This window comes from Acanthochromis polyacanthus, chromosome 20 (genome assembly GCF_021347895.1).
Source record: "Acanthochromis polyacanthus isolate Apoly-LR-REF ecotype Palm Island chromosome 20, KAUST_Apoly_ChrSc, whole genome shotgun sequence".
NCBI lineage: Eukaryota > Metazoa > Chordata > Actinopteri > Pomacentridae > Acanthochromis > Acanthochromis polyacanthus.
The window spans coordinates 28,017,137-28,033,874 of NC_067132.1; the positions used below are offsets into that span (position 1 = coordinate 28,017,137).

At 39.1% G+C, this 16,738-nt stretch overlaps 1 protein-coding gene across 1 annotated transcript in view; it reads left to right on the forward strand.

Moving 5' to 3' along the window:
- The window catches only part of LOC110952682 (cadherin-12-like), a 120,314-nt gene that overhangs the window by 64,291 nt on the left and 39,285 nt on the right, over nucleotides 1–16,738 (forward strand). Inside the window, exons 3-5 of the mRNA XM_022196341.2 lie at nucleotides 6,318–6,612; nucleotides 11,833–11,952; nucleotides 15,278–15,445. Coding sequence (XP_022052033.2) covers nucleotides 6,318–6,612; nucleotides 11,833–11,952; nucleotides 15,278–15,445 — 583 coding nt within the window. The remainder of the gene's footprint in view (nucleotides 1–6,317; nucleotides 6,613–11,832; nucleotides 11,953–15,277; nucleotides 15,446–16,738) is intronic.

The window sequence follows — 16,738 nt, forward strand, 5'->3', positions numbered from 1 at the left end:
GATGTGTTCCAGTGGTTGGTGGATGTGTGGGGAGATAGAGAGGGAGATTTGAACTGTTCAGAAAGGAAAACAGGGAACCCATTGGTGGTTTTAGTTTAGGGTGCTACTGTGGTGTGTTCTTGGGTTTTAAGAGATGAACAATAAAAGTTTTCTTTTCGTATTGATGATGTTTTACTTTGTTCCTGGTTGGAAGCCCCCCTAAAATAGGCCGAATGACGCCACTGTTTGACAACAACATTTTTCTTCACCTTGACATCTGAATTTCAGATCCTCTGTTCATAATTATGGTATTTAAGTGCATAACACTTAAATATTCTTTTCAAACAACAAGGCAATACTAGTTGAAAGTGCGTATTTCTACTACTTAAAAACTTTCGTTTAAAATTATTGTATTGAAGCGAAATTCATTTTAGGTAACATTAAAAAACTCATTGGAACAACTTTTTATTATGAGTAATCAACTAAAATGCTGCCAGTAATCTCACTTAAAATGAAAAACACCACTGACTGTGTAGAAATTCCCCCAATTCAGCGTAGTTTGTTGGTCGAGCATAATTTCTTTCAGTGTTGCCTTAACTCAAAAAGGTTGATGCCAACTGTTGCGCTAATTCGTTTTATTGAGCACAAACAAACCCCATGTCACTGCACATCAATCTTTTTGAGTAACTTCTCATGAAAGTATGTTCAACCAACAAACCACACTGGCCTGAACTTTTCCTGTTCAATCACAGACATTTTAATGATCACTTATTGAAGGATTGGTAGCATAAACACAAGTCATAAAAACAGCTTAATAGTCGTTTCACATCATTTAAATGTTTGTTTTTCTGTGTTGAATGCTTAAATACCATCATTATAAAAGTATTTAAGTCATCAAACCCTGAAAATTGAACTTGGTTCCATTAAATTCACTTTACTAGTTTTGTTTTTAAAACAAATTGATTAATTCAGCAACAAAATTGTTGGTAATTAACTTTTGAACTTTGGACTGTGTATTTAGAGACACAATATTTCACAAACTGAAATCACAAAAAATAAATAAACCTGAAAAGCTGTCTCTAGCTGCGCTAAAACTTTTCAATTTAGAACCACTCATGTGGTAAATAGATGAGTAGGATGGACAAATTGCACTGGTAAAAATTAATCTAACATATTCCATCAACCGTATGAGCAAATGTTGGCTAAACTCTGTAAACGATCTAACTTTTAGTGATATAAAAACTGAAGGTATTCCCAAAATGTATTGCTTTAGTGGAATAAATTGATTTTATTTTAGAAAAAAGATCACGTTTACAATCTTTTGTATCATATTTATTCAGCCTTCAGGCCTTTAACACACAACCAGAACAATCTGAGGAAATTTACAATCCTGAACTTCAAAATAAGGGAAAAAAGTTTTCAAGCCAATTTCATTTAGTAACTACGACGTGAGTTCAGTTTTAAATCCGTGTTTAAACTACACACGATTTAAAATTGGTGTAATTACCAACCTCAACTTATCAAGCAACTTAAAATGTTTATCTAAATTGGAATTTTTCTCTTCCATTTAGGTAGGAGGTGCGAATAAGTCCCTGATGACTTCATATGGTGTATTTGCTGTGTGGTTCGGCACATTCGGCTTTACAAAAATGAAAAAATAATGACTGTCACTCTTCTTCTTAATAGAAGTCCTTTGTATCGGTCAAAGGTCCAGATGAAGCCTCTTTGAGTTGCTTCTTCCAGGCACTAATAAAGCATTTTTATATTTCAAATCAAAGTGCCTCAGCTACTCTTTGGCCTGCCGACCAATACTAAGAACTTCCATTAACGCGAAGTGGGACAGTCATTATTTTTTCATCTTTACCAGCAACTGGCCTTATCCTTGAAGCGCACATAATTTTGTATTTTCTTCGCTTTAAAACCAGCACCTTTATTGTTCCTGACCCAGTGCAGCGCTCTCTGTTCAACTCCATGTTTAAATTGAAAGTGCAAAGTTAGTTTAAAATCATCTTTTTTCTCCTCAGTGCTGCACTGCAGACAGGTTGTAATAAAAAGAAGGAGGAAAAAAATGGCCCAAAGCATTTTTTATTATTTCAATTTGGGACACATGAAAAAACATAAGCCCTAATTAATTATCATAAAAATGAGGAGACCTTCTGGGGGGAAATGAAACAGCTCAAGCATGATTGGGAAAGACATTTTTCTTTTTTCTGCAGCTTTACTGACTCTGTTGACAGAGTTTTGATCCCTTGTTTCCTTGTGGAAGTCTCGAAGAACCGACTTTCTTTACACTTCTAATCACTGAAAGGCTCAGAAGAGGCGAAAAACTAATTGCCATGTGTCAGATCGAGCCATTTCAGGTTCCATGGACATTATGAACTAAGAAAGTGAAAAGTTTCTTCCAACTGCAGCCAAAATTTCCAGCCATTTTTTGCTTCAACTCACAAAGCAGCAGAGAGTAGTTGTTGTTGTTAAATAGACAATCTGGTACGCCTTTAAAATCCATAATGCCAGGAAATGCATGTGTATTTAGCATATATTTGCATTTAGGACATTACAGGTCATGGTCAAACACCGTCTGTCACATAACTTAGACGCATGCTGAGGCAAATGACCTGGGAGAAACTCCACTCTGGTGTAGACTACTAGTTTTTTGTTGACTTTGATACCGATATTGTTGAGAACTGACATATTGAAAGTGTAAAGAATTTAGTTTTGTATATAGACAATAGTAAAAAAAAAAATCATTTGTATTTGTTTGTGTCTGACGTCTAATGCAGCCACGCCTTTTGAAACACAATAACGATTTTTCCACGAATACTGCATGATAATATTTGTGTCAAATTTTAAGGGTGTTCGAAAACTTTTTTCCACCACTGAATACATTAAGATCATACATTACAATTGTAGAAATAAAACCTAGTTATGCAATAGAAGTACATTAAAAGTAGACACTAAGAAAAATGCATTAAGAATCAAGAAAACAGACTGAGCAGCCAAGAGAAAGTTGTGATAAACAATATGGTTTCCAGGCTTGATTTAAAAGAGCCGACAGTTTGAGCAGGCCTCAGGTGTTCAGGAAGTTTGTTCCACAGGTGAAGACCGTGATAGCTGAAAGCTGCTTCACTATTTTTGGTTCTGGCTCTGGGAACACACAGTAAACCTGTCTCTGATGACCTGAAGGCTCTGGATGCTTCATATGCAGATAATAAGTGACCATTCAGTGTTTTGTAGACCAAGAGTCAGATTTGGACCTCTGTCCTTTGACTATCTAGCCTAGCCATGCTAGACCCATGTTCTGAAGGCACAAGGGTCTAGGCACGCTCGACAGGGAGGGAGGCGGGCTAAAAGGTTGTCTATCAAATCACTCTGCAGCAATTGGGTAGGTATACAACCAATCAGCGCAACAAATAGGCTCCTAGAGTGCCGGAAATCAGAGGATGCGGGAGTTCGGTGAAGCCTTATTTATACAGTCAATGGGTGAAGCTCAAGTATATTACAGACATGTTAACAGAAAGATTATTCAGAGTCGGTGCTAATGGAGCTCAACGACTGTTGTCGTTTTTGTTGTCGACCCTGGCAGAGAATTAAATTTGTTGCTGTGGGTTGTCTAGCGCGGCTAGGCTAGTTGTTTCCGGTTGTTTCTGTCAGAATCGTCGCGCCTCTGTCGTCACTTAGTTACGCCCGCCTTCTGACTCTACACTTCATGGTGAGTCGTCGGCCAGTTTTAGGAGAATCCAGCCTCGAGCCTTATGGAGGGTAACTAGACCCACCCTGGCAGAGAGTTAATTTCGTTGCCGTGGGTTGTCTAGCGCGGCTAGGCTATTGACTATCAGTATCACAGCACTTGTCAATATGTAAGATAGTACCAGTCATGGTTCTCAAAAAAAGAGTTGCAAGGAATACAAATTAAAAAATAGATGGGAGGGTTCACTGTCAGTAAAAAATAAAAAAACTAACACATTCAACAAAATAAGTGTTGATCTGTCCAAATCTAACAGATATTTAGCTTCATCTAGGATGAATATACAGCTCTGTTTGTTTATGGTCAGACTATCTCGATATCTGCTCAGAGGAGGAGGAAAATGTTGTTCACATTATGTATTCAGACAATAAGTAATCTACATTTCAGATTTCTCGCTCATCGCAGGAAATAGTATGTGGTCTAGTTGTCATCCAACGAGGGTCATGTGCTAAAAATAATTCCCATTCATTTGAATTGCAATGAATAATGCACCACGGGTGAGAACATCATAATGCCACACGATGCTTGTGTGAACTTGGCAATTTGCACTGAATCGCCAATTACTCCCAGTGTGTTTGTGCATGTGTCTGTGTGTCTCGGGTTGTTTTTGAACCATAACCTACAGAGAATTTACGGCCTGCATCTCATATTTCCGCTTGTCCCGGCGACTGGCACTGCCATGGACGTTCGGTGGGAAAGCGTCTACGTGCAAATGATAGCTTAATGTTTACCAGTGAGGATGGAGAGGGAATGAAGATGATTACAGGACTGTAATTTCTTCAGACGCAACAAAAAAGGTAGAAGCAGAAAGAGACATAGTGTTTATGAATTGTAAAATCACAGGTAACTCAGTGATTAGGTGTTTTTTGACATGGGGGGATGAAATCCTTGTAGGCCGAAGCCAGAATAGTCAACTGGCCATATTTTACAGTCTTGAAAGGAGTGTTTGGACTCAACAAAACAAATTAACACAACAAATATATTAGGCTAGATGAGTTAGCTTTTCCTCCAAGATGAATGGCATTTTTAATTACTGGTTTAAAAATGTGTCGGCAGGGGGTTTGTCATCCTGACATCCAAGTTATCAAGCCAATTTCTTTATGTTACAACAATTTAAATTTAATTTCACATCGACTTACACACACATTTAAGTTTTAAATTATATGTAAAGATGATGTAATGACCAACATTGCCATGTTACCCCTCTGCTTCAGTGCCTAAAATATCTATTCTTGTGTCCAGGAAGAAGGTTGCTGGTCATCAGTGTCGGTGGAAATCCCATACCATTTATAAACAGGCAAAAAAAAAAACATCTGCACATAGGGTGATAAAAATTGCCCCACTGCCCTTAAATATTTAAGTATTCATAACAATTTCAAATGACATTATGTTCAACTACCAAAGTACATTAGGTTAGAGGAGTTGTTTTTTCTCCTCAGATCGAAGATATTTTTAATTACTTGTTTAAAATTGTATAGGGAGGGAGCTTAGCATCCTGAGCTCAAGGTGAAGAAAAATGAAGTTATCAAGCCAATTTCATGAAGATAGAGCAATTTAAATTTAATTTCACATCAACTAACACAGAAAGTTGAATTTAAAACTACATTTGGTATTAAGTTGATGCAGTTACCAACATTACTGTGTCAACATCTCATCAAAATAATGTCTGAAACTTAATCGTTTTATCCAAATTAGTAAAATTGTATTGTATTTTGCAGCTATGCGTTTAATTAAGTGGTGGGGACAGGTCCCTTACATTACTTTTTACAGTGCTTCAGTGCCTAAAATATCTATTCTTGTGTCCAGGAAGAAGGCGGCTGTACAACAGTGTTGGTGGAAATCCCATACCACAGACAAGCAGGCAAAAAAAAAAATCCATATCCACGTATGGCGTTCAAATTGCACCACAGCCCTTAAATATATAAAAGACTTTGAACTGTATGAATGATCTCTGCTGCATGGTAAACAGAACTCTGTCAATAGGCTTTCCACCAGCAGCCCAGAATTTGTTTGTCTTGTACAAAGAGAGAGCTGCCATGGTCCTGGATCTGTATTAACAAAGATGTTCTCTGGCTGGAGTTGTGATATTTGTGCTGCGAGATCTCTGGTCGCCAGACCTGCACTGCCAGGTTGAAGGTATTAAAGATTCTTCCAGCGGAAAACAACTATTTACCTCAGTTTTCTTCACAGTCTGAGTAAAAAAAAAAAAACTCCCATCGCTCATAAGAGAAGATTTTTTGAGTCATGCTTGAGTAGAAACGAGTCCAGGACGTTGAAGAGTTATCACTGCAGCGTAATTGCACTGAGAGAATACATTATTTATGAGAGATTTAGCCTCATTAATCTGTGAAATGTTCTGAAAGCACAATCATTTTATTTTTTCCTGCTCATGAGTTGGTGTTTTGCAGATCTTTTGCAGAGGAATGAATTTGCTCTTTGATGCGCAAGTCAGTATCCTTGACTGTCTTTGTAAAATAGTCTTCCTTGACAGCTCTTCCCCAGTGCTTTCAATGAATCATTATCTGCACCAATGTTTGCACTCAACCTGTCGTTTCTTTTTTTCACCCCCTCCCCTTCGTCTTTTGTCTTCCAGCTGCACACTGACCTCGATAGGGGGGACAGTGCGGTGAAGTACACTCTCTCTGGGGAAGGGGCTGGCTCCATTTTCACAATTGACCAAACAACGGGGGACATCCATGCCTTAAGGAGTCTTGACAGGGAGGAGAAGCCTTACTACACCCTGCGCGCCCAGGCAGTCGACATCGACACCAATCGGCCCCTGGAGCCAGAATCAGAATTCGTAATCAAGGTCCAAGATATCAATGACAACGAGCCAAAGTTCCTGGAGGGACCGTACACGGCCAGCGTTCCCGAGATGTCACCAGTCGGTAAGTGACCGGGCACATCTACCTCTGTTCACCCGAGATAGAGAAGTCAATACTTCCCTTAATGAACTAAAACTCTTTGCAGTGAAGACTTTTCTTTTCTCCTCTTGAACTTAGGAACACAGAAAAGTTTCAGGTAGCATCAGGGGTACAACCGGAGGGGTAAAAGCTGCTCCCCACCAACAGATTTTGACATTTCAGAGATCCATTTATTCTTGGTATGCCCCGAGTATATTCCGCAGCTTTGTCTTTGCACGATCTCCCCAAGGGAGAACAGATCAAGGTAATTCACCGGGAGAATAGCTCCTCTTGATGTGAATCGCAATGAAGCCCTCAAAACTCCAAAATCAGCAGTCCCTGGAGTATGGGTAGAAAAGCAGGAACAACAGAGTGTAGCCCCAGCGAGCATTCCAAATCACAAGCTGCACTGTGACTGTTTGTTGTAGAACGAGAGGGAGGTTTTCAAGTTTATCAAAAAACAAAAAAAACATCTTGTGTGACCATGGAAGCAGAGCAAAGGAAAGACTTCAAACACCACCCACAGAGGATCAATTACATGACAGACAAATGACTAATTAGTTTGCATTTCGATCATCACGCTTGTCATTTTCAAAGGAATGCACCTAAAATGCTACTCTTCTCTAAATAACACTGGACAGTCTGCAAAAGTTATTTTACTTGATGTTTCAGACATCCGAGTTGCATCTCTTTCGGATTTTTGCCGATGACATGACTCTATTGGATTTGATTCACAGCATGAGTCAAGAGATTTCCATTGAATATGGGTCACTTTTGACTCATGTTGTGCATCAAAGGGTTAAAGTGGCCTGAAAATGGAGCTTTCAGATGGGCGGATGGATCAGTGCAGCATCAGCAGTAATACTGGCTCTATACTACATCGTTGTGGTGAAGGCAAAGCACTCAGTTTTCCAGTCGATCTGTGTTCTAACCCTTCACCTACGGTCATGATCTCTGGGTTGTGACTGAAGCAATGAGGTTGCGGATACGAGTTAGTTTCCTCTGAAGGGTGTTTGGGTGAACGCTCATGGTAGACCTGCTACTCCTTTTTTCAAAAGAAGCCATCTGAGGCGGTTCCAGCACCTGATTAGCCTCCTGGGTGGCTGCTTTTTAAAGTTTGGGCACGTCCGGCTGGGAGAAGATCCCAGGGTGGACCAGCTGGAGGGATAATGTACCTCATCTGGCCTGAGAACGCCATGGGATCCCCCAGGAGGAGCTGGAAAGCTAACTGGGAATAGTGATGTCTGGAATGACCTGCTTGGCTTGCAGCCACCGTGACCTGGCCTGACCTTTGTATAAAGATGTGAAAGAAAGTAGATTAATTGTTTGCCCTTATCTTGAACATTTTATTAACTCACCTAAATAAAGTTGCTGGACTTTTGAGATGCAAATCTTAAAATAATGAAAGGTCAAAATAAATACAACAGATTTGGTGATATCCTGACTTATACTATCAAGTATGCATCGTCTGTCATTTTAAAATGACACAAATAAAATATAGACATAAATAAAAGAAGTCATAATATTAATAAGAATAATTTAGGTTTAACTTGATTACCATTGCTGTCATAGTGCATGAACAATGAAGAGTTTTGACTTACTGAAAACCAGTAAACGCAAAGGGTTGAGAAATAATCTTCACTGCCACACTTTTGGATCCATAAAAACTAACTAAAGATTTTGAATTCAACTAAAGATTTTGGACAGAATGGGACTGAATGGGATTTTACCCATTAAATAAAGAATGGGCAAAAACAAAAAAAATGACTTTTGCTATCAAGGTAGAGCCATGCTTCAATTTTCAATTACATAAATCGTACAAATAACAAGAAGTAATAATAAAACATTGATTACAGAATCCCAAAGAAGTCATTTCAGCATTTAGAGGTATATTACCAAATCTTGGCAATAACATAAAATCACTTTTTAACAGTTTTTTTTTTCCTGTTAGAACTAGGATGCCATTGAACAATGAAGAATATTGACGTATTATTAATAAACAAGACTGTTTAAGCTATGGGTTTATAATTATGACACTTTCAAAACCATTAAAATCTACAATTTTACTGCAAATTGTCACCAGATTTTAAAGAGTGACACTTCAAAAAGGAAGTTTCTTTGCTTAGAACCCAGTTGTTTCAATCATGAGTTGTTTTTACCTCCAGTGTTCACACTGAAATAGAGCCCCGTATTAACATCAAATCAAACTGAAGTCTTTCTCAAGAACTCTACTAACAACATTTTGTGATCAATGTGTTCACATCCCATTTATTGTCTCTGTTGACATAACTAAAAGAACATAAATATGCAGTAACAGCGGTGAAGACAACTAATCTGTGGTCAAACACAGCAAAGTCTCTCACCGCAATAAGCCTTTGTCTCTTAGCAATTAGCTTATCCCCTGAATAGTTTAGAGAAAGTGACACATTCAAAAGAGAGTTTGCTTGAAAAAGATCGTAATTACCGCTCTCAGGCTTTAATGCATTTACTGATTTCATTTCCCGTCTGCAAACTTACATTTCAAGCAATTAATATCACATATCTGCTCAGAAGTCCTTCACCCAATGGGATCAGCGGCTCGATGGCACTTATCTCTTTGTATTTGAATCTAAAAACCTGTGTACATTGTATAATGTGCTGCATTAATCACTTCCCTCTATGCTGTGTGCAGTGTAACATTAATTTGTTGGAATATTTAATGGAGTCGGATAAATAATCTATTTTTCATTCCAAAACTGGTTCACCGGCAGTGACCTTAGAAGACTTTTCTTCTCTTTTTTTGCTCTTACTCATGTATTTGAACAGGATTTATTTGACTTCTTAATAGACTCACACCTACTGTATGTAAAGGCGCTTGGCTGTTGCCTTTGTTGCCTGGAAACACGTGGGCTGTCAGTCACGCTTAAGGGCTTTCAAACTTCCACTACATCTGTGGATTCCCTCTCCCTTGGATAAACAGAAAAAAGAAATAGTGTTATCTCAGCTATTGTATACTTTGTGTTCAACACCGTTCGTCTGCCGGTACGTCTAATCAGGCATGTGTGACTTTGTTAGGGACAACTGAAGTGCTAATCTTCTCTCACCTAGTGTTTTTATTCCATTGTTTCCATCTGCTCAGAATTAAAAGCCTTGTTTAGTATACAGCAAGTTCTTTATGGGCAACTGAAGGCTCAGTGGAATTTAAAATGACCGTGTAAATACCATCCCTCTGGTCAGCGTCTCTTGATCAGCCTCAGCATCCCACACAGTTGTCTACCACACAGTGTGTTTTTAAAGCCATCCAGATGTGGGTGTTCGATTGATTGATACGTGTGCTGTAAAGGAATCCATGTCAGCCTGTCTGCAAGTAGCGTCTCTGTAGAATTCGCCCATCTGCCCAAGAAACACCTCTGTTGTGTTGCTGAGTTGTTAAAAAAGAAAAAAGCAAGAAAAAACTCTCACAGCACTTTTAGTTGGATATTTTTTTGATTGGATCCGTTGAATTTAAGTGCTTGTAGTAAGGAGTGTTGGTAAAATAGCGTTTTCACTGCCAGTTACTTAAAGAGGATGAGCCAAAACCTCCAACAAGTAATTATTCTGCCCCTGTTACTGCAGGAGTTTGGATGACTGCCATTGTAATACTGTTCTTGCCACGCTCCTTTGTTTTCTTAATGGCAGCATTGTTTAATGAATGGTCGCACAAGTGCTTTTTTGGGGGTTTATTTTCTTAAATAATTGTCACTTTGCAATGCTACAACTGTACAAATCAAAACAAAGAAAAAGAAAAAGAAAAGGAGGGAAATTGAACAGTTTCCCAGAACGTTACAGCTCCTCTGCACTCGTCCTCATTGCACTCCGTCAGCGGCTTTGACGGTTCAGTGTTAGCTGTGCAGCTCTTCTGTCGTGATTCAGCGTTCGTTAGTGTCGGGGGCCATCGATTCCGAGACTGATGGACTTCAGAAGAGGGTGGGTTTTTGTCATGGGTGGCTACCTGGACACAACAACAAAAAAAACTTAGATTGGGATCATTTTTGATCTTTTCATGTTAAACCACCAACAGAGAAAACTGAATATAGGCCCATGTATCACATTTCTGTTTAAAATAAAACCAAAATGGTCATTTTATGTTTTACACTAACAACATAAAAAGAAAGAAAGAAGTAGGAGAATGTGACTCATTTTTGGTCACTCCATTTTAAACTAAAAGTGTAAACAAACACAGAAAATTTGCCCATTTTTTACTGTTGTTTTTCTGTATCAGACAAACAGCGACAATCAGAATCAGAATCACAATACAATAACAATACACTGCAATAACAACAACAACAAAAAAGAAAACTGAAATTGGGCCCGATTTTTAGAGCCAACAAAAAAGAAAGTTATTTTCCTGTCTTTAAAAGGGCTTGAACCTACAACGACACACAAAAAAGGAATTTTTTTCCATTTTAAACCAAAAATTTAAAAAGCGATCTGAAAATGGGTCCACTTTTCATCATTCTATCTTAAACCAACAAAGAAAAAAATGAAAGTAGACCCATTTACCACAATTCCATTTAAACCAAAACTAAACGATAAAAAAGCTTTCATATAAACATCATTAAAACATCGAAAAACAGGCCTTTTTTTGTTTTGTTTTACTGCATCACACTAACAGCAAACAAACAAACAAACAAAACTGGGAACTGGAATTGGGCCTTTTTTTCCCTATTTTAAATCAATGACAAAGAAAACAGTTAATGGACTCAGTTTTCACATTTCCATTTTAACCAAAAACCAACAAAAAAAATTAAATGGTACCATTTTTCATCTTTACATTTAAAACCAACAACAGTGAAACAGAAGCAGACCCATTTAAAACCAAAACCAAACAACAGACACACACAAAAAGAAGAAAACTGGCACATTTTTCTTTTTTTTCTTTTTTTTCCTGTTTTAAACCAACAAACTGCTGAGCATGAAACACCCGAGGGAATATCACCGATCACATCTCCAGGTGCATGGAGATGATGTATGCAGAGAAACAAAACCTCATCTTCACGCCTCCTCTCTCCATCAGGGTCTTTGTTCATCAGTAGCTGTGTGGCTCACTCTCGGTTGTGACTCACCATTCATTAGTGTCAGATGAGATCGTTTAGTAAACTGATGAACTTCAAACAGTCTGGATTTCGGTCTCATGAGGAAACCGATTAAGTCGAAGTCAATATGTCTTCCCACTCTTTTCTGCAGGGACGTACGTGACGCAAGTAACAGCCACGGATGCAGACGACCCGACGTATGGAAACAGTGCCAGAGTCGTATACAGCATCCTGCACGGCCAGCCGTACTTCTCCGTGGATCCCAAAACAGGTAAAGCATTAATCCGTCTCTCTGAGGCACAACCCAGAGAGTAAACATCTTTAATTTTTAGCAATTGGAAAACAAGCAGCTCCGTTTTTATGTGTACCTTTCCCAGCAGCAGTGAGGCAATCTTGCAGTGAAATAAAAATTATCTAGGTCAGTACTCTTGAATGAAATGATTGAGTGTCTCCTCATCAGTATGCACAGCGTCATGTGGACCAGTGCGAGCATATATCAGAAGAATAAAATAGACCTCAGAACTGACCCCCAGGGCTCTGCACAAATCAGCGTGCCACAACAGGACACGTGTTCTCCTGTTGGGACTGAATTATTTATTTGACAGGCACAAAATGACGGGGTCAATTGCATGAAACAGTGCACTTAAATCAAATAGTGATGGTATGTAGCATTCTCCATCATCGATAGGCAACATAATATGATGTTAAACATTGGGACTATGTGCTTTAAGGGTTAAAAAAAAAAAGCCAAGTTTGTGCTTGGTGAAATGTCATAATGGAAAAAAAATGACATGTAAACCCTGAAAATGAGAGTTGTCTGGTAAATATTTGTATGCAATTTTAACCCAGTTTCCCACTTTATTTATATCTGCTGTTGTAGGGACCATTGGGAAAATAACATCTAATTGGTAAATCTTTGCTTGGACACCTACAATGGTGTCTTTAATTGAGATCACTAACAGACAAACAACACAATGACATTTTGGTGTTGAAATCTAAATAGTTTCTGTCTTTATTTCTATCTGCTGCAGTCGAGACCGTTAGAAATATCTGTTTTAGAGGTTAAACAAGACAAAAATGAGAGTATTTTGGTAAATCTTTGCTTCGTGGATGCCTACAGTGGTGTCTTCAATTGCGATCACTGAAAGACGAATAACACAAAGACGTTTGTTACCAAAATATTAAGAAAGTTTCCACCTTTGTTTCTATCTGCTGTAGAAGGGCCCATTGGGGATATCTCTTTTTGAGGTTGCAAAAACCAAAAAATAAAAGTTTTTTGGTAAATCTTTGCTTCGTGGATACCAAGGACTCCGAAAATGGCGTTGTCAGTTGAGATCACGGAAGGATGCTTTTTGCCAAAATATTAAGACAGGTTCCATCTTTATTCATATTTGCTAGGGACCATTAGGAATATTTGTTTCAGAGGTTAAAAAAATCTGTAATTCTTTGCTTCATGGATGCCTACAATAGTTCCTTAAATTGAGATCACTAAAAGACAAACAGCATATGGACAATTTAGTGTTGAAATATTAAGAATTTCTATCTTTAACTGAACTTGCTGCAGTAGACACCAATGGGAATATCTGTTTTAGAGGTTAAAAAAAGACAACAATGACAGTTTTTTGGTAAATCTTTGCTTCTTGACCGCCAACAATGGTGCCTTCAGTTGAGACCACCAAAAGCCAAACAGCACAAGGAGATTATAGTGTTGAAATAACAACAGTTTCCATCTTTATTTCTATCTGCTGTAGTAGGGGTCATTGGAAATATCTGTTTTAGAGGTTAAAAAAGACAAAAATGACAGTTATTGGGTAAATCTTTGCTTCATGAATGCCAACAATGGTGCCTTCAGTTCTTAGCATTGACACACAAACAGCACAAGGATATTTTATTTTCAAAATATTACCAGAGCTTCCATCTTTATTTGTATCTACTGTAGTAAGAACCATTGGGGACAATTTTTAATGGTTACAAAAGCCAGAAAAACACAGTTATGTGATAAATCTTTATTTCATGAATACCAAGGAGCCTCGCAATGGTGACATCACTAAAAGACAAATAACACAAGGACACTTGTTGCCAAAATTTTAAGACGGTTTCCATTTTTTATTCATATTTGCTGTAGTAAGGACCATTGGGAATATCCGTTTAAGAGGTTAAAAAAATTCTGTAAATCTTTGCTTTGTGGATGTCCACAATGGTGTCTTCAGTTGAGATCACTAAAAAGCAAAGAGCACAAAGACTTTTTAGTGTTGAAATATTACGAGTTTCTGTCTTTATTTCTATCCGCTGTAGTGGTGACCATTGGGGATATCTGTTTTAGAGGTTAAAAAAAAAAACAGAAAATGACAGTTATTTGGTAAATCTTTCCTTCATGGATACCAACAATGGTGCCTTTAATTGAGATCACTAAAAAGCAAAGAGCACAAAGACATTTTAGTGTTGAAATATTAACAGTTTCTGTCTTTACTTAGCTGCTGCAGTAGGAACCATTGGGAATATCGCTCTTAGTTACAAAGCCAGAAAATAACTGTTATTTGGTAAATCTTTGCTTCATGGATGCCTACAATGGTGTCTTCAGTTGAGATCAGTAAAGGACGAATAACACAGGGAAATCGTCCTGTCAAAATACGACCAGAGTTTCCGTCTTATTGATATTTGCTGTTGTCGGTGGTTGATGGTGTCATAGCAGGAAGAACGACACTAAAAAGGTAGTGGAGTGGCAGCAGGAGGGAGGGGTATGGCAAGTTGACTGCTCTAAATCTGAAATACCTTCACACCGCCAGTGTTTGCCGGTAGTGAGCCGCTGTTGGCTGACTATCTGGGACAGTTCAAAGCATATGAAAATAGGTTCATACATATCACACAGCCAGATACGGTGGAATCTGTTGCTGATTATGCTGCTCATCCCAGAAGCTTTACGGAGCACGTACTGTGACTGTATTTCAAATTGATGCTGGGGAGGAAAAAAAAACGGCTGAAAAAATCAAACTGTTAAAGTAAATGTTTGCCCTGCTGGGTCTGCATCTATCTCCAAACGCACATAAACAAGGGGAACAAACACTGGGAGGGAAAAGGTGAGCGAAGAGGTAAATAAATCAGCAGAGAGAGAAATATTTCAATCTGACAGGAGACGCAAAATTAATCAAAGCGTTTGATTTTGGATTAATACGTCCAAAATGGGACCTCCTCGGCGTATTAAATGAAATAAGAGGGGGGGAAGGTGAAGCATAGGTGGGTCCGCCTGCTTCTTTTTAGCCTGCCAACCTGGCAGTGACCCGGCTATTAATCTGCAGTACAAACGCTCTCTGATCTCAGGGTCTCTGATCCTCAAGTGAATCATTATATGGCTTCACCAGAGCTCCCTATTGAATGTCAAGTGTTTCCAGTTTGTGGGATGACCTCTATTTCAGCCTTGGCCAAGGGAGGACCATGTGCAGTCGAAAATGCGCCGTGCATTTTGGAGTAAATTTGGCATGAAGCACATTTCTTGGCTTTTTTTTTTTTTGGTTTGTTCTCTACCTCTCGCCATCTGCTCTTGTGTTTTTCTGTCGTTCTCTTCTTTCTTATCTGTGTTTCTCATCAATCTCTCCAAGGGGTTATAAAGACAGCGTTGCCCAACATGGACAGAGAGGTGAAGGAACAGTACCAGGTATTAATCCAGGCCAAGGACATGGGGGGCCAGCTGGGAGGCCTGGCCGGGACCACCACCGTCAACATCAGCCTCAGCGACGTCAACGACAACCCGCCCAGGTTCTCCAAAAGTGAGTTGCAGAAAAAACACACTACAATGGCGGGTTAACAGATTTTTTTCCTTCTTCCCGCCGAACAATAACGACGCAGATGACCTTACGCATGTGTTTTTTTGATAATGAAATAAACACCGCGCAATTACAACTGGGGCAGGGGGTATTCATCATATCTACTCTTTGTAATTGCTTTTCATTATTTGTCATTATGCGCCGTCGTAAGCAATGGCCTGTTTATTTAGCGTGATTGCATCTACGGCAGCTACTACTCCTGGCAAATAAAACCGCAGTTGTTGTTGTTATTTGACTCATGGGGGCAACCTTTCTATATTTAGATCAGATTTGTGCATGCTGCTGCCTCACGCTGGGATTGAATCAGTGTGTTTAAACACTGTATTCATCTATAAGCTCGCTAAAGCAGATTAATTCGATTGTGCCGCTCGCCAGGTCACGTAAGACGCCAGTCCGACGCAAAAATCATTGATCTGTGAAAGCTTTTCTGCATATACTAAGCATAAATATTAATCTGCGTTCCAGAATGTATTCTGCTCTGTGTATGACAGGAAAGCAAAAGTGGTGTTTTTGTACCGATGCAGCCCTCTTTGGATATTTTGAGGTGACACCGGGAGGTCTCCCCTGAATGTAAATACACCGAGCCAGACGGTCAAGCTCCTTTGGCTACGAGGAAAAGATGATATTTCCATAATGCTGTCACAGCACAGAGCTTTGGGCCAAGCATGGCGCCTCCTCTGCCCTGTCCTAAATCCTCTTTTTGTCTTCCCCTCTTTTCCATCTACTCGGGGCTTACAGGTTTAAAAGAAAAACGTGCGACAAAAGTCATCAGGTGATTCCATTTACATTATGATACCGCTGCACAAATCCTATCTCTCGAAGCCTTGTTTTCATACATGGTGTGTTGATGATCTGTCAATCCTCCCTGAACCGGTGTGATGGAAAGCCTGCAGATGTCATTGCTAATAGCCTTGTATAGTACCTGCATCTGGCTTGGCTGCATCCTCCAAGAAGCTTGTTAACCCTGCAGGCAGCTCCATACAACAGCTGTCTCTTGGCTTCTAATAACCTGCAGCCCCTCTTGGTTTTTTGGCACTGGAAGCTAACAAAAAGGGGGAAAAGTTCTTTTTCCTACCCTTGAAAGGACTGGAACCTAGAAAGACGTTTAAAATGAATGCCTGCCCTTGAAAGTACTTGATTATTTATTGAAATTATAGCACCCGGATCCATCCATAGGCCTCGGATTTCCTCTCTCAATCCTTGAATCAACACCGAGGGGCAAAGAAAACTGTGATT